This window comes from Phoca vitulina, unplaced genomic scaffold (assembly GCF_004348235.1).
Source record: "Phoca vitulina isolate PV1807 unplaced genomic scaffold, GSC_HSeal_1.0 scaffold32, whole genome shotgun sequence".
Lineage (NCBI taxonomy): Eukaryota > Metazoa > Chordata > Mammalia > Carnivora > Phocidae > Phoca > Phoca vitulina.
This window is the reverse complement of record NW_022589735.1, coordinates 18,950,200-18,976,516: the sequence shown is the minus strand read 5'-3', so window position 1 is coordinate 18,976,516 and position 26,317 is coordinate 18,950,200. Positions and strand designations below refer to the sequence as shown.

The 26,317-nt window shown below is 35.4% G+C and overlaps 1 protein-coding gene across 5 annotated transcripts in view; it reads left to right on the top strand.

Annotated features, from left to right (window-relative positions):
- The window catches only part of DMXL1 (Dmx like 1), a 131,462-nt gene that overhangs the window by 55,306 nt on the left and 49,839 nt on the right, over positions 1-26,317 (top strand). For all 5 annotated transcript variants that reach the window (XM_032425410.1, XM_032425415.1, XM_032425413.1 and 2 more), the window contains exons 18-28: positions 2,041-3,726; positions 4,606-4,713; positions 6,567-6,736; positions 7,488-7,585; positions 8,593-8,758; positions 10,124-10,385; positions 12,179-13,272; positions 13,752-13,943; positions 16,735-16,811; positions 19,498-19,625; positions 20,143-20,391. In XM_032425410.1, coding sequence (XP_032281301.1) covers positions 2,041-3,726; positions 4,606-4,713; positions 6,567-6,736; positions 7,488-7,585; positions 8,593-8,758; positions 10,124-10,385; positions 12,179-13,272; positions 13,752-13,943; positions 16,735-16,811; positions 19,498-19,625; positions 20,143-20,391 — 4,230 coding nt within the window. The remainder of the gene's footprint in view (positions 1-2,040; positions 3,727-4,605; positions 4,714-6,566; positions 6,737-7,487; positions 7,586-8,592; positions 8,759-10,123; positions 10,386-12,178; positions 13,273-13,751; positions 13,944-16,734; positions 16,812-19,497; positions 19,626-20,142; positions 20,392-26,317) is intronic.

Below are 26,317 nucleotides of genomic sequence, written 5' to 3'. Positions count from 1 at the left end.
CTGTGCCTCCTGGATTTTGATGCCTGTTTCCTTCCCCAAATTAGGGAAGTTCTCTGCTATAATTTGCTCCAGTATACCTTCTGCCCCTCTGACTCTTTCTTCTTCTTCTGGGATCCCAATTATTCTAATGTTGTTTCGTCTTATGGTATCGCTTATCTCTCGAGTTCTGCCCTCGTGATCCAGTAGTTATTTATCTCTCTTTTTCTCAGCTTCTTTATTTTCCTTCATTTGGTCTTCTATCTCACTGATTCTCTCTTCTGCCTCATTTATCCTAGCAGTTAGCGCCCCCATTTTTGATTATACCTCATTAATAGCCTTTTTGATTTCGACTTGGTTAGATTTTAGTTCTTTTATTTCTCCAGAAAGGGTTTCTCTAATAACTTCCATGTTTTTTTCAAGCCCAGCTAGTATCTTTAAAATCATCATTCTGAACTCCAGATCCGACATCGTACTAATGTCCGTATTGAGTAGGTCCCTGGCAGTCGGTAGTGCCTCTTGTTCTTTTTGTTGAGGTGATTTTTTCCGTCTTGTCGTTTTGTCCAGAGAAGAGATAAATGAGAGAATAAAATGCTAACAGGGTAACAACGTCCCCAGAAAATATACTCTAAACAAATCAGAAAAGACCTGAAACCGGGGGAAAAGAAAGGGGCAGGAATTGGGTATTAACAGTGTTCTGGTAACTTTTAATTCTGCTGCTTTGTATATTTTACTAATAGAGGCATAAGTGCAAGGAAAGTTAAAGTTTGAAAAAGAATGATGTTTGCATTGACACAATTTTCAGAGCTGTTCCCTTAGCCAGAATAGTATGATCTTCACTGCTGAACTCCAGTTAAAACATATGGCAAATGTAAGAGAAATATTTCTAGAAACAGTCCTCTTACTTAACTTTGGCCCAAGTTGAGTTTGGCAGAAGAAGAGGAGTTCTAGGGAAGGAGAAGAAATACGTTTTGTTTGGCAAAAACAGTATACAGTAAATGGTAGTCTTAAGAATTTTGTTTTTAATCACGACTCTGCAGCAGGTAAACCTGCTAGTCTCTTTTCAGCTCAGAGATACCAGTGGACAATGCTCACTGTGTCCTTCTGCAACACTGCTATACTCTTTGAGGACTTTTAAAAAAAACTTCATTAAAATTATGTTGAAATGCTTTTAAAATATGGTAAATGTCCTAGATAACATTTATATATTATGTCCCTATATAACATTTATATATTATAATTAGTAGTTTATATTTAATAATTTGGAACAGAGGTTGGCAGACTATGGGCCATCTACCTGTTTTGTAAATACATTTGATTGAACCTCGCCACACCTGTGGATGACTCTTGGGTATACCTGCTTTTGCTCTGGAGTGGCAGGGTGGAAGAGTTGCAGCAGAGACTCTGTGGCTAGCAAAGCCTCAGATAGTCACTACTATCTTAAAGGAAAAGAAAGCTTGCCGATGGTTTAGGAAGTTAAGAGTATATAATTACATTAAGGACAGCAAATGTTTTGTCTCACTTAGGAATCTTAGCAGTATCAGTAGAATCAAATACCCCTCAGTTATGGAGGGCCAATTTAGTACATAGGTAAGCGTGGGCTGCACACAAAATAGTAAAAACACTGAAGAGGAGGAGCCAATAAATGTTGACACAGTTTTTAAAATGTATTGGTATCTTTAAAATGCAATTTATAAGAATTGGGTGAAAAGAATGCTGGTCTGAGAACCAGGACTAGAATTCAGGTTTTCTAATTCTGTCTTATTCTAGCTGTTTGATTTAGTGTAAGATACTACACACATTTGGTCAAGGGTCCTTACCTATAAAATGTAGGAATTGAAGTTACCTCAGAGTTCTCTTTCAGCTCTAGATTTTGGTAATATTTCCCTTTTTGTATACCTTTTTGATGTCATTAAAAGCTTTTTACTGATCTTGTTGACTCTTAAACTAAATGTAGGCTGTCTTGTTAACAGTAGTTGATACAAAGACCAAAACCTTTGGTGCATGAAAACAGAAATATTTAACCAACTTTGACATTTTGTTAATAGATTATTTTTATTTTAGGCCATCTGAGTTCTTCTTCCATATATCCCGTGTGCAGTGCTCCTTACTTATTGGCAACTTCATGTTCGGATGAGAAAGTAAGATTCTGGAGATGCAGAGTAACAGATGGAGAATCTGAAAGATCAAAGAACGGAAAAATGGATCTTGTATACATTTGGGAAGAATGGCCATTACTTATCGAAGATGGGCTTCATAGCAATAGTAGTATAACCGTCCCTGGTAGGCCTGTAGAAGTTAGCTGTGCACATACAAATCGGTTAGCAGTAGCGTACAAGCAGCCTGCATCCAATAGTAGGTCTTCTCAGGACTTCCTGATGCACGTCAGTATTTTTGAATGTGAGTCTACAGGAGGTTCATGCTGGGTCCTTGAACAGACGATTCATTTAGATGAATTGAATACAGTGTTAGATTCTGGTATTAGTATCGATAGCAATTTAGTGGCTTATAATAAACAAGAGGTGTATTTATCCAGTAAAGAGAGTATCACATCAAACACAAAGCATTTAGTTCACTTAGATTGGATGTCTAGAGAAGATGGTTCTCATATCCTCACTGTAGGAATTGGATCAAAACTTTTTATGTATGGACCCCTGGCTGGCAAGGTACAAGAACAGGCTGGTAAGGAAAGCCTAGCCTTTCCTCTCTGGGAAAGCACTAAAGCTGTGCCTCTTTCTAAATTTGTCCTCTTAAGAAGTATGGACTTGGTTTCTTCTGTGGAAGGCTCTCCACCTTTTCCTGTTTCTTTATCCTGGGTCCGGGATGGCATCCTGGTGGTGGGAATGGATTGTGAAATGCATGTATATTCCCAGTGGCAGCCATCTTCTAAACAGGAACCTGTTACAACAGATTCATACAATGGGAGCACTCCATCTATAATAAGTTTAATAAAACAGAGCAACTCATCAAGTTCTGGATTACATCCTCCAAAGAAAACTCTGACTCGATCCATGACCAGTCTTGCACAGAAAATCTGTGGAAAGAAAACTGCCTTCGATCCTTCTGTGGATACAGAAGATTCAGGTCTTTTTGAAGCAGCTCATGTTCTTTCCCCAACTTTACCTCAGTACCATCCCTTGCAGCTTTTGGAACTCATGGACCTTGGCAAAGTTCGGAGAGCAAAGGCCATCTTGTCTCACCTTGTCAAGTGCATCGCTGGGGAGGTTGTGGCGCTGAATGAAGCTGAATCCAATCACGAGCGCCGCCTTCGGTCTCTCACTATCAGTGCTAGCGGAAGCACTACCAGAGACCCCCAGGCTTTCAACAAAAGTGAAAATACGGATTACACAGAAATAGATTCTGTCCCTCCACTTCCCTTATACGCCTTACTTGCGGCAGATGATGATAGCTGCTACTCATCTTTAGAGAAGTCTAGTAATCAGAGTACCTTAAATAACTCAAACCAGTTGTCAAAAGAAAGTTATGATGAGCTTTTTCAGATCCCAACTTTAATGACTGATCATCAAGTGGTAGAGACAGATGAGGAAAATACCAAGCCCAGGGTCATTGACCTTTCGCAGTACAGTCCAACTTACTTTGGTCCTGAGCATGCTCAGGTTCTTTCTGGCCACTTACTTCATTCCAGTTTACCAGGACTCAGCCGGATGGAGCAGATGTCTCTGATGGCCTTAGCAGATACAATTGCAACTACCAGCACTGATATCGGGGAGAGCAGAGACAGAAGCCAAGGTAAGGCTAAATCGGGTACAGGATTGGAGGAGAAACTGATAATAAGTTTACTTACTTACACAAAAAATAATCTTAAGTAATTTTTATAAAAATTATGCCCAGGAAGGTTTTTTTTAATCATTATTGTTCCTTTCCCAGTATATATAAAGTTTAACTTTAATATATGCTATTTATCCCATAAATCATAGTACTTTGAGAAAGTATGCAGAGATTCATTATGCCAGCCATTTTTACCTAATCGCTCAATAATAGTAAAGATCCAACTGAATCCTTTGGAGTTTGGCAAAAGTTAACATTTTTATTAACTAATCACTTTAGATATGAAAATAAAAGGTGCTTTCTGCTTTACTTTTACTCATGTTGTAATCACTATTAATTTGGTTTTTAAAATATTGAGGTTTTTTTTTTTTTAATTAGCACTAATGTATATACTCCTACCTAGAATAGCAAAAATATAAGGATATTAAAATTAGGTCTTTTCCTCACCCAGAGAGCATTTTTTTCCTCTTAATCTCCTGAGTTATATATAAAAATAAAAAATTGAATGTAGAATTTCCATCATACCTCAATAAGATCTGAAATTAATAAGTCCAGCTTTGTGCATAGATCAGTAGGATGCACCCCTTGAACTATGCTTGAAAGGAACATACACAACTATTCTTTCCCATATTAGCAGCAGATTATTGGGATGGGTCTAGGACTTGAATCAACACGGAAGATACTTTATACTCCACAGTGAAGGTTAAACTATTTTAAAATTTAGTCACATTTTGATTTAAATAAGATCAGATCTTAATAACATTTACTTGGATTTTGCTAATGAACTGGTTTTCTTATAAATACAAATAAGTAAATACTTTTTGTTTTGTTTTTTTGTAGGTGGAGAAACTCTTGATGAATGTGGCTTAAAATTTCTTTTGGCTGTTCGACTTCATACTTTCCTTACAACTTCCCTTCCAGCTTATCGAGCTCAGCTTCTTCACCAAGGTAATTTTAGTAGTAATCTACTAAAAAGAATGGGAGTAAAAGTAGAGAGGCTGGAGCACATTTGTTTGTTTTTGCCCAGATTTGATAACAATGACAAATTTGACACATTCTAAGTTTCCTTAACTTACTTGTAAAAATACTTATTTCCACTTAATTTTCTTTGCTTAAAATACTGGAATTTTTTTGGTAGATGGAAAGAGTTAATGAAGAAATGGATATTGGGCAGTTGGATATTCTGTGTTACATTTTTAAATTCATCATACGTTAAAGGCCAATTAATACTGTTTTATTCTCTTTAACTTCTTTAGGTTATCTTCTTTCTCCTGTTTGACATTTATTGAAGTTCAGTTTTTTACCCAAAATTTGAGTAACATTTTTGTTACAGAAATATATTTAATTTCTAATTGTCTCACAGAGTAGAGACCATTGAAAGTAAAAATTCACTTCCCAAAACTACTCATTAATGTGTATTTCAGATATTAGTTTAGTAACCTTTCAGATACTCTTAGGTAGTTAATCAGGACTCAAAGTAACAAATAACTGTACTGAAATTTAAGGTAACTTAAAACAGGGTATTTCTTGGGTTAGGGTTAGTGCCCAGGAAGTTCGGAGGTAGAGCTGCATTCCAGCATTATTGGGTCTGTAGGTTTAAACAGTGTTATTGGGACTCCACAGGTTAGCCTCTGCTCATTGGTGTCTGTCTCTTGCTCTCTCTTTTCCTTTCTGTCTTTCTGTTTCCTCCTTACCTTCATTTTGTATTTAGCTTTGGAAAAGTAAAGCTTAAAATTCTAAGTCAAAGTGTTTATTTATGAAACATTATTGAACTTGGTTGAGAGATAATAGGAATATAAAAATGTTTAGAATAGCAGTCCATTCACTGCATATGTGTTTTTCTTTTTTTAAATTTCTGTTTCTTTCTTTCCAAAGACTTGGGTATAGTGAACACTTCATATTCCTTGGCATTTGATACTAGGTTTAAATGTGAGTCCATACGTGTCAAAGCCACATCTTATAATTAAGCATGTACTTCACCCAGAAATACTATACAGAACATACTCTGAAGAGACAAAATAGAAGCTCAACAAGAAATACCACATGTACTGGCCAGTAGGTTCAGAGAATAGGTGATGTAAATGATGCTGTTTAAATAGAAAAGTATCTGACATACTAATTACCAGGTACGGTAGTATTCTAAATGCTTTAACTATAGTATTTTAATCCTCACGACAATGTAATAAGGTAGTGCTGTGATTGTTCACGTTTTATAAATGAGGAAAATTGAAGAATCAAGAGACTAAGTAACTTGCCCACAGTTCTATAGTTAGGGTTGGAGCTGGGCTTATTGTATACATTCTGATTCTCGAGTCTACAGTCTTAAGTTCTGTTCAGCACGCTCTCCCGTCTACTCTATGCTTTTTTAATCCCATGGAGTTAAATCCACAAAAACAAACATTGACCAAAGGACAGTGAGAATCAGCAATGAAGAACAATCATTTCAGCATAGAATAAAGCTTTACGTGTTTCTCATTTTCTAAGGAAAGATCGTGGGTAATAGCTAAGAACAAAAATAATCACAGTAGCATTTGCCATACAGCATTTTTTAATCTTTTAAAAAAATATGTTTTAATTATAGAAAATATATGCTTATTGTAGAAAACAATGAAGTGATAAAGTTGTTAGGAGAAGCAAGGAAAAAAAACCCATATTCCCTCCAACCTTAACTACTTAGTTGTAACTCTGTGAGTCTCATGAAAGTTTAGACATTTTTATGGCAAATATGGAACACACATTTCTGATAATTATTATATAAACATTTATATTTCTTATAAACATTATTTTTGATATTTCTTCAGGCCTGTCTACTAGTCATTTTGCCTGGGCATTTCACTCAGTAGCAGAAGAAGAGCTGCTGAACATGTTGCCAGCCATGCAGAGAGATGATCCCACTTGGTCTGAACTGAGAGCCATGGGTGTGGGGTGGTGGGTCCGGAATACACGCACCTTACGCAAGTGCATAGAGAAGGTAAGTTGTGTTTTATTTTGGTATAAAAATGAATTAGGGGCACCTGGGTGGCTCAGTGGGTTAAGCGTCTGCCTTCAGCTCAGGTCATGATCCCAGGGTCCTGGATTTGAGTCCCGCGTCAAGTCGGGCTCCCTGTTTAGCAGGGAGCCTGCTTCTTCTTCTCCCTCTGCCTCTCCCCCTGCTTGTGCTCTAATTCTCTCCATCCCCCCATCAAATAAATAAATAAAATCTTTAAAAAAATGAATTAGTATATTCTGAGTTTCTTTAAAGGACATTCCATATTTCCTTTCTTGTTTCTCTTTTTTTAATTGAAGCAGTAAAATGCTTTTAAATAGCCATTATATTTCAAAATATCGCACTAATACAGGTTTTTAATGTTTATATTCTAATTCTTAAATTGCTAGTTGACACATTTATTTAGTAGCGTGTGTCTGATTTTTACAAAATAATATGTGCACATCTTTGGAAAAATAAAATAGGAATGAAGAGCTTGTAATGAAAAGTGTTGTCCTATGTTCCCACCTCTCTGTGTCTTTGGAGGCCACCATGAATTACTTTTGAAATTATAAAAAATATACGTATATCTGTGTATAATATGTGTTTGTGTGTGTGTATACATCTGTGCATTAGTGTACATATTTTCTAAATTTATTGAACATTTAAATAAAGTGTGCTAGTCTTCAATGTGAAATTATTTTGTTCATTTAAAAATTGTTTCTGTGAAATTTTGACCAATATTTTCTAATTGTAGGTAGCCAAAGCAGCCTTTTATAGAAAGAATGATCCTTTAGATGCTGCCATTTTTTACCTTGCAATGAGAAAGAAAGCTGTGATTTGGGGATTATATAGGTAGGTGAGAAAACTATGCTTCAAAATGGGAAACTCTTCATGAGGAGTAAATGTATGAAGTAAAAGTAAAGATTTGTGGTTCTTGTTAAGTGTGATTCTTGTAGATTCTTATTTTTGCATTTAAGGAGAGATTCATAGGAAAGAAGCCCAGGTATTTTCCAGAACAAAAGAATCTTGATGAGGTCACTTTAGTTTGTTTTCAGGTTTATCAGTCCAGAAGAACATTTTTTTTTGTTTAAGAACTTCCCATGATACTTCTATAGAACAAAGAACTAAACTAAAAACTTGCATCTGGAGTGGGGGAGATGAATTGGTGGTCTTGAACAGGCATCCAACCTCTGCCTTATTACGAGCTCATGGGCCGGGCCATCCCTCCAAACTACCCTCCTCCAGTGGTCCCCGACCTGACCTCATTCTTGAGCTAAGGTCACTTGGAATTTTTCTCTTTCACTAGTTCTCAGCAAGACTTGATAAACATGATCACCAAAAATAGTTCGCCATTTATTTTGCATTCAGTTCCAGGTGATTCCATATGAATAGCAACCTTTGGGGGAAAATCGTGGGTACCAGTCAGTCTTCTAAGAGACTAGATCTTTTAGGATTGTTTTGAATGAGGACAAATTCCTTAGGTTTTGATTAGCAGTCATTATCAGGTGGGCATTGGGGGTGAAGGTGATTCATGAAGTTTAAATGGTAAAGTACCACACAAGTTAATATAAGTTATATATTTTGCATGGATTTAGACATAATTTCTTGAAGTACTGCTAAAGCAGTTTTCTTTATAGTTTGAAAGAAATTTTTTCAGTAGTCTCTGAGATTTATATGAAGAAGTAGATGTTTACTGTAAGTGTTCTTTTGCTCAGAAAAGAAGCAGATGTATAGTACTTGATACACTGGCAAGTGTTTCTTTGGAGTCTTAACATTTAAATGGCTAACTTTGGTTAAAATTGGTTCTGATTGTGGAAACATTGTGTTTCAAAATTTTCATACATTTTTTTTCTGTATAGATCCCAAAGAGACCCCAAGATGACACAGTTTTTTGGACACAATTTTGAGGATGAGAGATGGCGTAGAGCAGCTTTAAAGAATGCTTTTTCTTTGTTAGGCAAACAAAGATTTGAACATTCTGCAGCATTTTTTCTTTTAGCTGGTTGCCTCAGAGATGCAATTGAGGTAATGATGAAACTTTTTTAAAAAAGCATTGTCATCTTTTTAAGCTCTTTCTGTAGGTTCAATTTTTTATTTTTTAATTTCAGTTTAAGTATAGTGGAAATTATGTAAGGCTAAATACTTAGTAATATTAAACAGTGACTTTTAAAATTTTGCCATTTAGCTTGAATGGTACTTATACAGAATGAAGATTAACCACATTATATTGGTTGGTAGAGATAGCTGATCTGACTTTTAAGAATATTTATGAATAGGTTAAAAAAAGTTTGTTCTACTCAGTTTAAACATATGTGAATCTATATTTGGCTCTGTCTTAGTTGATGAACCGTAGCATATTTTTAACTGATTATTTTTCAGTAAACCTTAAAAAAAATAAAACATTTGAAGTATAACCTGTCTATCTCAAATTGCTCTTTTTAAAAATATGTATTTATTTGAGAGAGCGCACGCACGAGAGAGAGCAGGAGCAGAGGGGAGGGGCAGAGGGAGAAGGAGAAGAATCAGACTCCCTGCTGAGCAGGGAGCCCAACACAGGGTTCAATCCCAGGATCCTGGTATCATGACCTGAGCTGAAGGCAGCTGCTTAACTAACTGAGCCACCCAGACACCCCTCAAATTGCCCTTTTGCTTGGAGTTTCATACAAGTAATTCGAAACAGCTTTTTAATTAGGAAGGAAACCCTATATAGTCTGCTGAGATGGATGGGGAGGAGTAAAAGTTCAGGAAACAATGTCAGGACTGACATTGAGCTTGGGTAGCTCAGTCGGTTAAGCGTCTCCCTTCAGCTCATTTCATGATCCCAAGGTCCTGGGTTTGAGTCCCGCGTCACATCGGGCTCCCTGCTTAGTGGGGAATCTGCTTTTCCCTCTCCCTCTGCCCCTCCTCCCTACTCATGCTCTGTCTCTCTCTCTCTCTCTCTCTCAAAAAAAAAAAAAAAGCGTCCCACTCCTGATTTCAGTTCAGGTCATGATCTCAGGGTCTTGAGATTGAAAGCCAAGTCGGGCTCCAAGCTGTGAAGCCTGGTTAGGATTTTCTCTCCCTGTCCACCTACCCCTCTCCCTGCTATCTCTCTCTCTCCCTCTCCCACAAAAAAAAAAAAAAAGGAAAAAAATGAAATAAAATGTCATTTGAGTTGAATTTCTTGAGGGCTACTTAATATTTATAGGCTAATTCTTATTGCAAGTAGGTATTTAGTAGCAGATAGATTTGCTAAAGCAAGCAGTATATGTTTTATTTGTTATTATCTTTGTTCACTTAGGTCAGATATCAGTGCCTTTTATTCATTGTAGTTACTAGTGAGTCAGTTGAGTTTATCTTAAAATGAAAGATGCCCCTGCTTATTTATGACCAGTAGTTCTTTTTTTGAAGGTATGTCTTGAGAAACTGAATGACATTCAATTGGCTCTTGTAATAGCAAGACTCTATGAGTCTGAATTTGATACATCTGCAACATACAAATCTATTTTACGTAAAAAAGTTTTGGGGATTGATTCTCCTGTCAATGAATTCAATTCACTGAACATAAATATGCATTATGATCCTTTTCTTCGGAGTATGGCATATTGGATTTTGGAAGATTATAGTGGTGCTCTGGAAACATTAATAAAGCAACCTGTCAGAGAGGATGATGGTAAGCTGCATTTCTAAGATACTAATAATAAAGAGTTATATTAGCATTTGCTGGGTACAGAACACACTGTTGGGTGCTAAAGGTAATACAAAGCAAGTTGAAAACATGGACTAAGACTTTAAGGTTTAGGTGGGAACATAAGAGTTATGTATGTGTTTATTTTTAGGTGGGGGGGATTCCTTTTTTCAGAAAAATCCTTTGAAAATCGAGAACTTTGGATTTTCTGTTTTTATAAAATCAATGTATTGAACATAAATATTATCAGTGTTTGAGTATAAATTCTGGAGAAAATAGTGATGTAAGGGTGATTTTCTTAGGTGGAAGTTTGTGTATTTGCTAATCAGTTTTATAATTTTTATAATAAAAATATTCAGTGTAAAGAAAGTTGACTTAAGTGATATGATTAATTTTTTATAAGAGTGTAGTAGAGAATTTTTTATAATTTATATTTTTGAGATCTACTTCTGCCATTTGTTTTAGAAATCCCATTTGCTGTAGCTTTTCTGGAGGTTAGTATAAAATGGAAATCTTTGTATAAATTATATAAAAATGATATGTGCTTTTCAAATATTTTTCCACAGGTGGAATTGAATTGGTTCTGATGGCTGGTATCAGAGGTGTCCTATTATTGGCAGTACTAACTGGCAAAGATTTTAGTTCATGGCTTTTTACGTAGCATCATTTAATCAGGAAGTGTATCATGTGTCTTACTGTGAAAGACTTGTGAGAAAGCCATGTTCAGTTGTTCAAGTGTCCTGGCCATCTGAGCTCAAGATTTCTAAACCGGCTTCTCTGTGATGAAGGGGGGAAAGAACAGGCCTTTTCTTGTCACATTTTTATGCCTACACATATTCATGTACAAAATATATTTTGATTTGGAATTAATACACGATCACATACTTTTAGAGCCAATTAAATCTGTATTCTAGGAGAAAATTTTAAAAGGTAGTAGTGGTTTGGACCAGGATGATAGGAGTGGAGGCAGAGAAAAATGGTTGGATTCAGGTGGACTAGATAGGATTGGATATGGAATGTGAAGGGAATAGAGTCAATTTTGATAACTCCTCTAAGTTTTTAGGTTGAGGTAAATGATATGGGCAAGACCAAGAGCAGGTGTGGGGGAGTGTTGTTTTAGATAGAGAAGACTTCTCTGGTAAGGTGACCTCTGAGCAGAGACCTGAGTGTCATGAGGTCAATGTAGCTAATTGGGTGAAGGGTGGTTTATGCTAAAGACTCACTAAATAAAAAGGCTTTGAGGCAAGAATGTGTGCATGGAAATGGAAATGTAATGTAGGCATGTGGATATAGCAGTTTAGATTTACAGGGTAAAGTTGGGCCTGAAATAGATAATGCAAGTTATCGGTGTCTAGATGGTATTTGAAGCCATGGGACTGTTTGAGTTCACTCATGGAGGGTAGATAGAAGTCAAGCCTTGAGCTCTAGGACAGTCTTAGCATTCTAAAGTGGGAGATGAGGAAGATTTAGCAAAGCAGACTGGGAAGGAATGTTGAGGGAAGTAGGAGAATAAGAACTAAGAGTGTGAAAGTGGGTGTTTTAAGTAATCTTATATTGTTACTTGAAGAGGTATGAAATCAGTATAACCTTTGTTTTTCTTTTGTGTTAAAACACTTTCATTACAAATGTGTTCTTGTCTATTCATTGCTATGTATTAGTGTGTTCTCTTAGTAAAATGTTGTTGAAAGACCAGGTAGATAAAAGTGCCATGGTAGGGAAAAGGACTGCAGTACAACTCTTGAACTTTTCTTAGCTGATAGAGTGCATTTTTTTTTCAGATCAAGTCATGATGTCAGCCTGTAATCCTGCAGTTTTTAATTTCTACAATTATCTAAGAACACATCCTCTTTTGCTAAGACGTCATTTTGGATCATCTGATGTATTGTCCACACACATGAGTTTAACAGGAAAAAGTGGACTGGCAGGAACAATTAATTTAAGTGAAAGAAGATTATTTTTTACCACTGCCAGTGCTCATTTGAAAGCTGGCTGCCCTATGTTAGCTTTGGAAGTATTATCGAAGATGCCGAAAGTTATCAAGAAAACAAAACCTTTTTGCAGAACATCTAGCTTTTTGGATACTAGTAAAGACTGTTCTCCTTCTTCTCCATTAAAATTGGATGCAAGGGAAGATAAGTCTTCTGCTATTGATTGGTCACAGTCACTAATGAATGGTTTTGGATCTTCTTCAGAAGGTTCCTCAGAGAAGCAGTCAAATTCCACTCTTTCTTTTGACTGGAGCCAACCAAGTGTTGTATTTCCGGATGACTCTTTAGAATTAAAATGGGACAGTGATAACGATGAAGAAGATGAGGATCTCCCTATTTCAATGAAAGAACTAAAACCTTTACAGAGAAAAATGGGGAAAAAAATAGATGAAACAAGTTCTAATTACACAGAATCTCTCAGCACACTAGATGAAAACGACATTTTAAGTCCATCAGAAGATATAATTGCAGTTCAATTAAAATTTAGAGCATGTTTAAAGATTCTCACAGTAGAACTTCGTACGTTATCTACTGGCTATGAAATAGATGGTGGAAAGTTGCGTTACCAGCTCTACCACTGGCTTGAAAAAGAGGTGATAGCTCTTCAGAGGACTTGTGACTATTGTTCAGATGGTGAAGACTTACAGCCTGCACTTGGTGAAAATGGAGATGAATTTGGATTAAATGGAGATGCTGAAGATTTGCTTCAGCAAACGAAAGTGAAACAACTGAGAGAAAATTTTCAGGAAAAAAGACAGTGGCTTTTGAAATATCAGTCACTCTTGAGGATGTTTCTGAGTTACTGCATACTTCATGGGTCCCATGGTGGCGGTCTTGCCTCTGTGAGAATGGAATTGATTTTGCTTTTACAAGAATCTCAGCAGGTATGTAACTTAGACGATGGCCAGTTGAAATAGTACACGTAGGAGAAACAGTTTTTGGTATTGTTCTTTTTGTCTTTAAATATTAAGATTTTTGGTTTTCTTCATTATGGTTGCTTTAAGGAATGCTCTTTTTTTATGGTGCTTTGTATTATGAATTTGTAGAGTTGTGTGTGTGTAATGGTTTCAGGATCATTCAGCATCGGGCCCTGTGATCAGGTGAATTCATACTCTGAATTCTTATATGAGTGCTGGGGGAGCTGATGAGCTTCTCGTTAGGATAAGAGGGTATTGTCCCCTCATTTTTTAGTATATTTGGTGGAATGTTGACCTCCTCAGGTCCCATCTAACTCTATAAAAGTTTCTGTCATGCTTTTAATTTTTAGTTGTTTTAAAGGTTTTCCAAGAGGCCCCTGAATTAGTGAAGTAATGGATTAAAACTATAAATAGTTGATTAACCTTTTTTTCCCTTTGTTTTTAAGGAAACCTCAGAACCAGTGTTTCCCAGCCCCCTGTCAGAGCAGACATCGGTCCCCCTCCTCTTTGCCTGTACAGCCAGCGCCAAGACCGTCGTTGCCAACCCGTTGCTGCACCTCAGTAACCTCACGCATGACATTCTGCACGCCGTCATAAACTTGGACTCACCACCCCATCCTGACGTCCAGAGCAGCAGAGTAAGGACGCTGGGCTCATTCTTTAAAACTTAGCTGCTTATTACGATAAAACCGAAAGAAAAATGTAAAGCAACACTTTTTAGAAATAGTTTTAAATATCAGACCACGCACAGGAATTGTTACATTACCACTTACATATTTTTTGATCAAAGAAAGCTTGTGGCTGTAGGCCTGGCTCACCTCACTTTGTTCTTATCCCAGTAGGGTGTTTGAGTTTTTAATCACAGTGCTAGTTATTTAGTCTTATTTAGCCACTTTATTAAGATAAGAGTAATAGGTGTGTATACAGATACATGAGTGACTCTCTTAGTAGTACACTTAGGCGAAAAGCTGATTGCCTTTTAGAAATAGAAACTTTTAGAAATAATTTAGAAATTGCCTTTTAGAAATAATTTTGGTGTAAAGTTATTAATATACAAATAAAGTTTTTTGTTAATATTAAAATATTATGTATTTTAAGGATAATGTGAAGTAATTTGCCCCTGTTGTTTCTCTAGGCCAGGCAGTGTTTTATTAATCAGCTATGGCAGAATCACCTGACATGCTTGTTAGAAGTTTGGATTCTTAAGTTGACTCCAGACTTACTGAATCAGTGTGTGAGAGTGAGTCCTAAGAATATGTATTTTTAGGAAGTTTCTCAGGTGATTCTGATGCATAACTAATCATATAGTTAGATAATCATCCACATCATCTTGCCATCCATCACCACTATACTTTACCATTAATATCACATTTCATCTTTCATCTTTACTCTCTAAACATACTGAAATCCTTTAAAGTATGACCAAGTTTGACTATTTCTCTTTTTTTTTTTTCCTTGAATAGTCTGTCATCTGGTTCTCGCCCACCTCACAGGCTGTGATATCACACCAGTTCGATATTCTCCTTGCCTAATGGTGGCTTCTCCTACAGTGTTACCCTCTTGGATAACCTTAACCTTTGTCATTTAATTTTGTCACCTTTCCTGTACTCTTCTGTAGTATAAATGCCCACATAGTGTGTTACACAGTAAGGAATTTAATTTCCTTCAGATTGTGCACAATTTTAGTAATAAAGCAGCTTTTGCTGCTTAAGAACTACGCCGAAACATTAGTATCTTCAAATGGCCGTCATTTATTTTGCTCATGATTCAGTGGGTTGGCTTCTCAGTTGTTATTTGGGCCAGCTGGACTGACCTCTGGATATTTTCATTTGTCTTTGGCCAGCTAGTAGGCTGGCTGGATTCTGGATTAAGATGGCTGTATTTACATTTTTGGTGGTTGGCAGACTATTTCCAGGGCTGATAGTCGACTATCAAGCAAGCCTAGGTTCTCTAGAAAAACAGAACCAATACGACGTGTGTATGTGTGTGTATAGAGCTCTGTTTTATAAGCAATTGGCTCACATAATTATGGAGGCGGAGAAGTCCCAAGATCGGCGGTCGTCAAGCTAAAGACCCAGGACCTGTTGTGTAGTTCCAGTCTGGGTCTAGAAGCCTGAGAACCAGGAGAGCCAGTCGAGTGTAAGTTCTAGTCTGAAAGCCAGCAGGCTTGAGACCCCAAAAAAGCCAGTGTGTCTGTTCTAGCCCAAAGGCAGGAAAACACCACTGTTCCAGCTCAGTGCAGCCAGGCAGAAGTTCCCTTTTATAGCTGTATTGTTTTATTTCGGCCTTCAACTGATTGGATGAGGCCTACCCACATTAGGGAGGGCAGTCTTCCTTACTCAGTCTCCCACTTATGCCAGTGTCATTTGCATCCCACGTCAGCCTTACAGATACACCCAGAATGTTTGGCCAAATGTCTGGGCACCCCTTGGTCCAGTTAAGTTGATATATAAAATTAACCATCATGCCTAGGTTATTTCACATAGAGGTTGCAGGGGTTTAAAAAGCAAGAGAATTTGCAAGCCCTTTCGAGGACTAGGTTCAGAAGTCACATATCATTTTGCCCTCTTGGTCAAAGCAAGTCCCAAGGCCAGTCCAGATTCAGTGAGTGGAGATATAGAATCCACTTTTTGTTGGAGAAGCTGGAAAATATTCTGATCATTTTTGTAATTTCCCATATTTGGACTTGCTGTCTTCATTTTTATGATATTCTTGATTTTAATTCATACCACACATCTTAATTGATAATTGAAGGGGAAATAGCAATTCTGTTTTTATCTACATAGAAGAGTGTCATACTTCATGATTAGGTCAATAACCTAGTCTTTTAAATAGTCTAATCTAGTTTACTTTCTGACCTGGGTTGTGCTTCTCAGACCTTCCTCTCTCATTGCTTGTCATGCCATGTTTAGACCCTTCTCTTTCTCGGTACAAATGTTTGCCCTTCAGTTGCTGTCTTTCAAGCCTTCTTTCTGTAAATAATTGCATTTTCTTTAGATTGCTTGTTTTCTCCAGTAGCTAGAATATGTGGTAGCATATGCTTCAATGACCTGTCCATAGGTAAACAGTCATTTCTCAGACTGAGCTTTTACATATTTTGGCTGAGGAAGAAGGTTGAAGTTTGGAGGTTTTTCTTTTAATACATGGCTTATGCACTACTGAATAGTGAACATCTGTTCCCATTTGTTCTTGAAATAGAAATTAGGTAGCAGGTGTGTGTTTTATGATTTCTGCCAATGGCCTTAGTGTTTTTAATTTGTCTGTAGTGCGATCTCTATAGGCATAAATGAGTGTTAAGGAAAAAAGGACATAGTTTCTAGGGACAAAATAGTTTTCCATCTTTTTTATGATGCTGAGTATAGTAGGTCTTGAAACAAGTTTGATTTTTTAAAAGTTATACTTAATTTTGTTTGTTTGTTTGTTTTTCAGGTATATGTAATGCATACTTTAGCAGCCTCACTTTCTGCTTGTATTTATCAGTGCCTTTGTGGTAGTCATAACTACAGGTAAATATCTTTTTGTGAAATTTAGGAATGTTCGCGGTAACTGATGAGGTTTCAGAATTTGTGTGCTCTTGCTTTAGAAAAAACTGTTTATCACAGTCTAAATAACACAAAAGTATTTGAAGTGATGAGTACTATTTTTCCATCTTTGAATTTTAGCTTTTGCCTTTATGGCAAATGAATGTTAAGTAGACCCTTGTCAGTGTAACTAATTTAGCTAACTTTTATTGATCACTGCCTAATGCCAGGCATTGTGATATGCACTGAGATAAGTTCTCCTTTCTTGTGGTCCATCTAGTTGGAAACAAACTTGTGAGTTGGTAAATGATATATATAACATGACATTACACTTAAGTGATAAGTACTGTAGTGTAGTTATATTATAGTTATTATAAACAATATTATATACTATAATATTATAATGTACTATATTGTATAATTATAATATATATAATATAGTAAAAGGCTCAGGGAACACAAAGGAAGGAGTAATTGACTTGAAATTGAGAAAAAATTTACCAAAGGGTGATGTTTATGATTTGTCTCTTTATAGCCTAAGGTTTCACTATAATTTAGCTAGACTTTTAAAACATACTGTTTGACACTTTGGTATCTTCCTTTAGTTCTTTGAAATTCTCTTTCCCTTTTAAAAAAATTTTTATTTAAATTCCAGTTAACATACAGTGTAATATTAGTTTCAGATGTACAATATAGTGATTCAACACTTGCATACATCACCCTGTGCTCATCACAAGTGCACTGCTTAATCCCATCACCTATTTCACCCATCTCCCCCACCGACCTCCCCTGTCTGGTGACCATCAGTTTGTTCTCTAGAGTTAAGAGTCTGTTTCTTGGTTTTCCTCTCTCTTTTTTTTCCCCTGTGATCCTTTGTTTTGTTTCTTGACTTTATTTCTTTAAATATTTTGTCTTCTCTCTCCTTTTTCTTATTAGACAGGTATTGGAATCTACAGGTTTCTCTTATTTTCCTTTTAGCTTTCATCTCATATTTTTTTTTCTTTCTTTATTTTTGCTTTATTTCAGGAGAAATCCTGGTTTCATATTCCAGACGCTCACTCGTTCTTCAGCAACGTCTTGTCTTTTATTTAGCCTGAGGTTGTGTTTTAGAAATTCTGTTTTTCATTTTTAAGATCTCCTTGTTGATTTTAATGGTCACTTTTATTTTTATAACTTACTGTATTTCTTAATTGTTTTAACCTCTCTGAGTATAAAGCACCTTCTGTCATGTTCTGATAAGTCTGCTTCCTCAGGTGCAGGTCATTCACTGTGTTTGTTGTTTCTTACATGATGTTAGCCTTCCTTGGTGTTGTATGTGTTTCAGTTCTTCCATGGGAGTCTCAATTTACTAATCTGCTTCTGTATTCCCAGGGTAGCTTCAACTTGATTTCTTTGGCCTTCGTCCTCCAAGAGTTCACTTTTCTTGTTATTGAGTGTGGCTTTATTTTCATCAACGTATCTTTATCTTTGTCATCATTTCCATAGGCTTATTGTAGCAGGGGGAATTTTTTTTGTTGGCAGCCTGCCATCTCGAAACTGCAAAGTAAAGCATGAGAAGCTATTTACAAATGCGTCAGAATGTTATGACTAATAGAAGACTTGCCAATTAGAACAGATCTAAAACAATAAATGTGCTGTATTTAAATATGACATTCATTTACTTCACAATTGAAATAGGAATTTATGACAGGATTTAACAAAGATCTTTGTACCATTTCTGTCAGATTTATTTCATAGTTTATATCAAGCAGCAAGTTACTTTGTTCATTCATCTGTTTATTTATAGTTTAAAGTGCCATTTACTTGGAAAAGCTTACCCTGAATTCCCAAATTGTATAAAATGCTCCCCCCTTTTGCTTTCATAGCCCTGTATGCGTAGGTTTTGTCTCTAAAAGCAATATGATAGGGGCACCTGACTCTTGATTTCGGCTTAGGTCATGATCTCAGGGTCATGGGATCAAGTACCACTTTGGGCTCTGTGCTGGGTGTGGAGTCTGTTGAGATTCTCCCTCTCCCTCTGTATCCCCTCTTTCCCCCCTTCCCCACTCTCTCCCTCTCTCTCTCTCTCAAAAAAAAAAAAGAAAAAGAAAAGAAAGGAAGCGATAATGATGAAATTATTTGTGTCTGATTCTTCCACCAGACTATAAATTTCATGGATTCAGAAACCACATTTTTCATTATATCCCTGTTACCTTGTATATATACCTGTCCTGATGTAACCTGTCCTGATGTGGGGTTGACAGCCATTAAATATCAAGCTGAACCTAAACGGACTTTGTTTTCAACCAGATAACCTTGTTTTGAACTTTGATAGAATAGCTTGCTGTTTGTGGTCAATAGTGATTTAGTTTTCTCATTTGTATGTATTCTGTTTCTTTCATTAAATAAATATACTTAAAACCTATCACATGTATTTTAATTTAGAAAATTTGCATGTTTACACTTAAAGGATACTTGGTTTTATTATATCACCAGACTATAGAGAACACTACTTAGATCAGTAATAGCAGTATAACTAATAAAAACTTGAATTTTAAGATACCCAGAAGTTAGATCTAAAACATGGAAATATTACATGTGAAATTCATTTTAGATCATTATATTTTTATTATTATTTTCTTATATGGTTATTATTGCCAATTATTCTTATTTAAATGTCTTCTTTTCTTAGTTCATTTCAAACAAATCAGTTTACTGGAATGATGTATCAGACAGTCCTGCTTCCCCATCGACATTCTTTGAAAACAGGAAGCTTAGATGAAGCAATAACTCCTAATACGTCACCAGCACAATGGCCAGGTACAAAGAATTTATGTATATATGTACGTAAATAAATATATGTGAGTTTTTTCTTAGCCTTATTGAATTTAATCAGATGAGGAAAAAGTACATATGGTGTGGTTTTGCTGCACGATAATCACTGTTAAATATTGTTAGAATTGATAACACTTCAGTATTTACCACTCATTGTAAATTTCGCAGTTACTTAACATTGGTATTTCCTTGGCCATTTACTAAAATAACTCAAATGTTTTGTTATATCACTTGTTATAATTTTTTGTCATAATAGAAGTACATTTGTTGTGGGAATTAAATTTTATCTATCAGATTTGTATTAGATGATAGATTTTCATTGTTTCTCTAAATTGAATAGCTCAGTATTTGTGCATTAACTGTAATAACTTCTAGTCTGTGAATCTAGAGAAGAAAAAACTTTAATCCTGGTTTAATAAAGTTTTTTCAAAAATTAAAAGTACAGTTAATTTTTTATTTTTAAAATTTATTGTCAGTGGTAGCTGTTGTTTGTTTGTTCTAGGAATCACTTCTCTGATTCGACTTTTGAATTCTTCTGGCGAGGAAGCCCAGTCAGGGCTTACAGTCTTGCTCTGTGAGATTCTCACAGCAGTGTATCTGAGTCTCTTCATCCATGGCCTGGCAACACATTCTAGTAATGAACTGTTTCGGATCGTGGCCCATCCCCTGAACGAAAAAATGTGGTCTGCTGTGTTTGGTGGAGGTGCACATGTTCCCCGCAAAGAACACACACACTCAAAAGCTTTACCTGGTTAGTTTTTTCATGTTTGTTTGTTTGTTTATTTATTTTTAAGACTGAAACTTTATTTGTTCGTCTGAATGATAACTTTGTCAAGTGTAATTACATTTAATTTATTCACAGAAATTTTTTGTTACAGACCATTTTCTTAAAGCATGAACAAATGGTTTTCTGGTGAAATGGTGAAAATGCAGTGTCCAGTTTCTGGTGCAGTTTTCAAACTATAAGACGCTCATGCACCAGTGATTAGAACTATCTAATGTAATTTTCTTAAATCTTTTGCTGTTGAAATGATCATTTGTTTTGAAATATACTGTAACAGTGGTCTTTGTTCTATCCCAAATACAGATTCTCTCTTCTTTCTTTGGCAGGAAGGCACTTTGCTATGCCTAGCCCCCACCAGGTAGTGGTATTCTCCATGGAATGTGTGGGCTTTACCAAAGCTCTTTCAACCATCAGTTCTCATAGCCCTCCCAGTCTTGCAGGCAAGATATTAGCTTTAGAAATAGGCTTTTACGGCTCAGCTTGCTTTGTGTTGTTTTGGAGGGGTTGGGGTACCTTGGGCCTGTTTTATTTTGTATGGCTCTTGAAATAGAAAATTGAGAAATTTCCTTTAATCAAGCCATATTTTTGATTTAAAACAATGATTAGCATTTCAGAAAACCATCTCTGCTTTTTATTCTGCTTTTAAATTATTTTCCTTTGATGTTTTCTATTCCTTAGACTTTAACATCTTTTTAAATGTGTAGGAATAAATGTCAGTGCTAATCATGGTAAATCAGACTATGGCTTGACATGTCTGGAAAACATTTCAAATGAGGCTGCTTTATGTTTTGCATACTATGATTCTGGCCATTAGGGGTTTTGGATTTCTAAGTGTTCATAATACCAGGAAAAGTGAATATTTTAAACAACTGTATCCCTGTTTCTAAACTTTCTAATATTGAAACTATATATATTATATCTTGATGTGAAAAGAATCTTCATAATGCTTTCTACCTAGCTGTTAAATTTTCTTTTTGTAATTTATTAGCTCATATGTGATAATCTTTTTTTAAAAAATATCTTCATTTTTATGACATCTCTTCTCATTTTTAAGGAGTACTTTCCTGTGCTTTATTTTTTATATGGATGAAAAAAAAAAGAGAAAGACTATAACTTTTCATGAAATTTGCCTTGGAATATATATATTTAACTTCAGATAACTGAATTCAATTAAAGAAAAACTTTCAAAGTCTAAGAGGGAGTAAGATTTATAGCTCTACTGAGATTAGCATTAAAAAAATTGGTAAACTAATTGTGGCCCTGTTTTTAATGTGTCCTAAGAGAAAATCATTTAAACATTTGATCTGGTTAATACGAAATGTTAAAAAGGGATAAATTCTTGCTATGGAATGTCCAGATACCTGTAAAAAATTAAAAATATTCTTACTAACCAGTTACCATGTCTCAATTCCAACCATTTCTACTGAGTACAGATGTGTAAAGAACCTTACTCCAAGTCTAAGTTCTTTGTTGAGCCACTCAGTTTTAGTTGTTTCTACACACAAATACCATTACATAAATTATCTTATAGGTACCATCATAAACTGTATTCCATCACCCACTGAACCCTAAATAGTCAAAGTGACTGAAAATTACCTGCATCTGTACATTTAATCCCTTGGTGGCAGGTAACACAGAATACTTAAAACATGTGGTTCACTAGAACCCTCAGTTTGTTTCTCAGAGTCCATAGTCTCTCATGGTTCATCTCCCCCTCTGATTTTCAGGGGAGGGGGGTGGGGGGATGGGTTAGCCTGGTGATGGGTATTAAAGAGGGCCCGTATTGAATGGAGCATTGGGTGTTATATGCAAACAATGAATCATGGAACACTACATCAAAAACTAATGATGTAATGTATGGTGATTAACATAACATAATAAAAAAAATTAATTAATTAAAAAAAACAAAACAAAACATGTGGTTCACTTAGTGTTAAGGCCACATCCAGGTTATGTGATACTCATCTTTGAGAACTCAGAAGCTATGCGGAATCAATCATAGATGTAACTTAGTACTAGAAGAGGAATTAAAAGTCACCATTTGTTTCCCTTGTTGTGGTGTAAATTCTAATTTCAGTTTTCTTTGCAATGATGGTCTCATGAACTAAATTTTTTTTTCTTTTTTTCTTTTGTATTTATTTAAATTCAGTTAGCCAACATATAGTACATCATTATCATGAACTAAATTATGTTTCTCTCTACATGTCTTTTATATACTTAATACACTAATATTTTTAGTGACAAAATTTAAATATGACTAAGCCTTGTAATGTAAGAAAATGATAGATGATTTCTATTAGATTTCAGTTTGGCAGGTTAGAATTCTTAACAAAAATGTTAATGTAATCAGTAACTTATTTATTTATTTTTTAATCAAATTTAACTTGGTGAATTCCACATCATATATTAATGAAGGATTTATGTTTTCTGACTAAAATTAGTGCAGGTGCATTTCATGGAGTTAGGAATTATTTTGTTACTATGGTTAATTTTTAAAAGAGACAATCAGGTGAGCAATAGCAAGTTTGGAAAAATGTTTTTTTCTGCTGATGGTTAGAAATCCATACTTTGCTTTTTATTGTATATTATAAAGCAAAGCAATGTTTTTATTGAAGAATTTTTATTGTATTTTGTCATAATATTTGCAGTATGAGAACTGAATTTTCCATCTTCATCTTGATAAATACATAGTAATGATTGTTTATGTCTCCACATTGAGGAATAAAATATAAAATGAGTATTTTATTTGTGGTAAGCACATCTTTTTTTTTCTAACTATGAGACTGCTAATGATGTTTTAGACATTTTAAAGTATATTTTTGCCATTTGATTATTTATGTTAAATATGGATCGGAAAATCCAAATGTTTTGCTTTTCCCCTAAAACTTGTATAAAAAAATAAAAGTTTTCTATTCAGTATTCAGCGATTATACATGTCATTGCTATCCTTCCTTTAGCAAAATATATAAAATAGCAACATTTCTTGACCAGAAAAAGTATAAGACTTAAGCATTTTTAAAATAGAAAACGATCAGCTATTTACAATACAGATGAATATGCCCAACAATTTTAACTGGCTACTGAACCAAAAAATAACTAGTTTTGCCAGAGAAGGGAATACATCTTTTGTTAGACTCCTTGCGCAGACTTATTTTTTGAGGGACAGATATAAATTTTCATTAAAAAGCATCTCTTCATTTCATAACTACCATATTTGTCCCTTTGTGACAGGCTTATTTCACTTAGCACAATGTCCTTGAGGTTCATCCGTGTTGTGGCATATGATAGAGTTTTCTTTGTACAGCTGAGTAATACTTCACTGTATGTATGTACTCCGTTCTCACTTTTAATAAGTCTGTTGAGCTGGAGATGAAATCTTACAGGCACACCCGTGGTCTTCAGGGTGATGGAAAAATAGTGTTATCTCCAGATTTTTTATTATATAACCCTATCCACAAGACATGCATGAGCAAATCCTCAGTATGTATGTATGTATTTATTTATAAATACATATACTCTTGCTGATCCAGATATTAAACATTGACAGATTTTCTTCTTCTCCTTACCACTTCCCTCCCCTTTCTGCTCCCCTTCTCCCACCCCCCTTTCTTTTTCCTTCCTCTATTGTCTTCTCTTTCTCTCTCTTCTCCTCCACTCCACCTCTCCTCTCTTCTTTTCCTTCTCCCCTTCTTACCCTGTTTCTCTTTTCTTCCTTCTCCCCACTTCTCCTTATTAAAAAATCTAAGTAGTAGTTGTAATATTTTCTTTCCATATTCCAGTGAATCAGTTTGAACACCAACTATCTTGGAAACTACTTGCTCTGTGATTTGGAGACAAATCACTACTTTCTACTAAGATAGTCATCATTTCATTTTTATAGGTACTTATGAAGCAGGTACAAGGTACCACTGTGCCCTACCTCCTTGAGAGTCCATCTTTCTAAAATTGGAAAATTTCACCTGTCAGACATTTTTTTTGCATTGATTTTATTCTTTGAGGATTAAGAAGTACCTTAAATTTATTACTCCTTGAATCTGTTTTGGTCTTTTCCTTTTAAGAATCTTTGAAGTTTACTTGTAAAGTCATGTTTTACATATAATTTTGAGAATTTTTTTATATAATTTGTGTTGGCCTATATTTGTACTTCTCAAACTTTTTGCCTCAAGTGGATGCTAGAGGAGAGTGAATATATGTACCTCTTAGGAGATCTCTTATGCTGAATTATGTTGCCAAAAGCAAGAAAGAGATTCGGGATCTATTTTATCTTGAACTTACATGACTTTTATCTTCTCCATATCTTTGTTTCTTTCCAATAAAATATTTTAAATCATCATTTAAATTACTTTCATCCTCCCACCCCCTAAATTTTGGAGCTAAACTTGAAGGTCCAGGACAATGTCCCCCCTGAAGTTTCGTGTACTCTGTGACACACTCATGAATAGTCTTGTGATAAGTGTGCCTTAGATTGAGATGCAGAGAATGAGATCATTCTGCTGGTTACTTTGAGGTCATTTTTTAAAAGAAATAACATTTAAGTCTAGGTTTAGAATATTAATTTTGTTTGATTTAAAATGATAAACTTGGGGCACCTGTGTGGCTCAGTTAGTTAAGCTCCTGCCTTCAGCTTAGGTCATGATCTCAGGATCCTGGGAACAAGCCCTGTGTCGGGCTCCCCGCTCAGTGGGGAGTCTGCTTCTCCCTCTCCCCCTGCCCCCCCCACTCATGCTCACTCGTGCTTTCTCTCAAATAAATAAATTCTTTTTAAAAAATAAAATAAAATTACAAACTCAAAAAGTGTTAACTTGTTTTGATTTTAATCAAAACAATATATGTGCATGGTAATAAATCCAGTAGTCCGGAAGAATTTATGATAAAAAGCACCATTGTCTTTCTTACTCCTCTGTACCTCCTCTGCCCATTCTTTAGATGTAGCCTCTTAACCATTTCTCCATTTCTGTTTTGAGTTCTTTAGGAAGTCACGTCCATAGTTCCAGGAAGTCACTGCAGAATGTACTAGGAGTGAGGATAGAAGTTCTTAAAATGGAGGGAAAAGTCCACTATCTTGACTTTAAAAGCACTTCTTAAAAGTACTTTCTATGAATCCAAAGCAGCTAAGAAATTTAAGAAGTTTATGTTAGTGAGTGATTCTGTCTTTTCTTACCCGTGGGTATGTTGGTTTTTCTTTACCCACTTTCTAGCTTCTCTATGTTCCTTATAATTTCTAAGCTCCATATCCAAGTTCCTTTTCAATTCTCCCTAATACTGTTTTTTTCCTTCTATTACTAGTAAAGTAGCCATTTACCCCCTTAGTAATGCAACACTAGAGTCAGTTTTTATCCAAAGAGTGACAGAGGTTCTTGATATTTGATTATTAGCATTTTCAAAAATCAGCAGTTGAGCCCTCAGCCACTGTGCAGTCTCTATTGGCCCTTCATGGCTATGCTAACCCTCTGTGATTTAAACATAAAATTGTCTTAAGTCTTGCTGTAATTTATGGGAAAAGAAGCAGCATCTACGCTAATGAGAAGCTACAGGTTATTTCTTGTTTGCTGGGAGGCATCACTCAGGTCCTTTTATTTATAGCATTTCAAGTAATAGAACATTCAGTATTGTGAAACTGTTTGCCATTTTTTTCTTTGCTCATCAAAAGTATTTTAATAACTAGTTTTATATTTTTGGTATTGAGCCTGTAATTTTAAACATTTACCCCAGTGTGGTAACTTTTCTTATTTTCATGTCGGTGTCTGGGTTCATTGACTGTACTTGTAAATTTTTCTCTTTTTAAAAAAATCTTCTTAGGTTTTGGTTTAAAAACTCTGATTTTTTATCATATAGCTGTCTTGGCAAAAATGTATTCATTCAGTGTTTGTAAGTTTTATTTTTCCAGAGATCC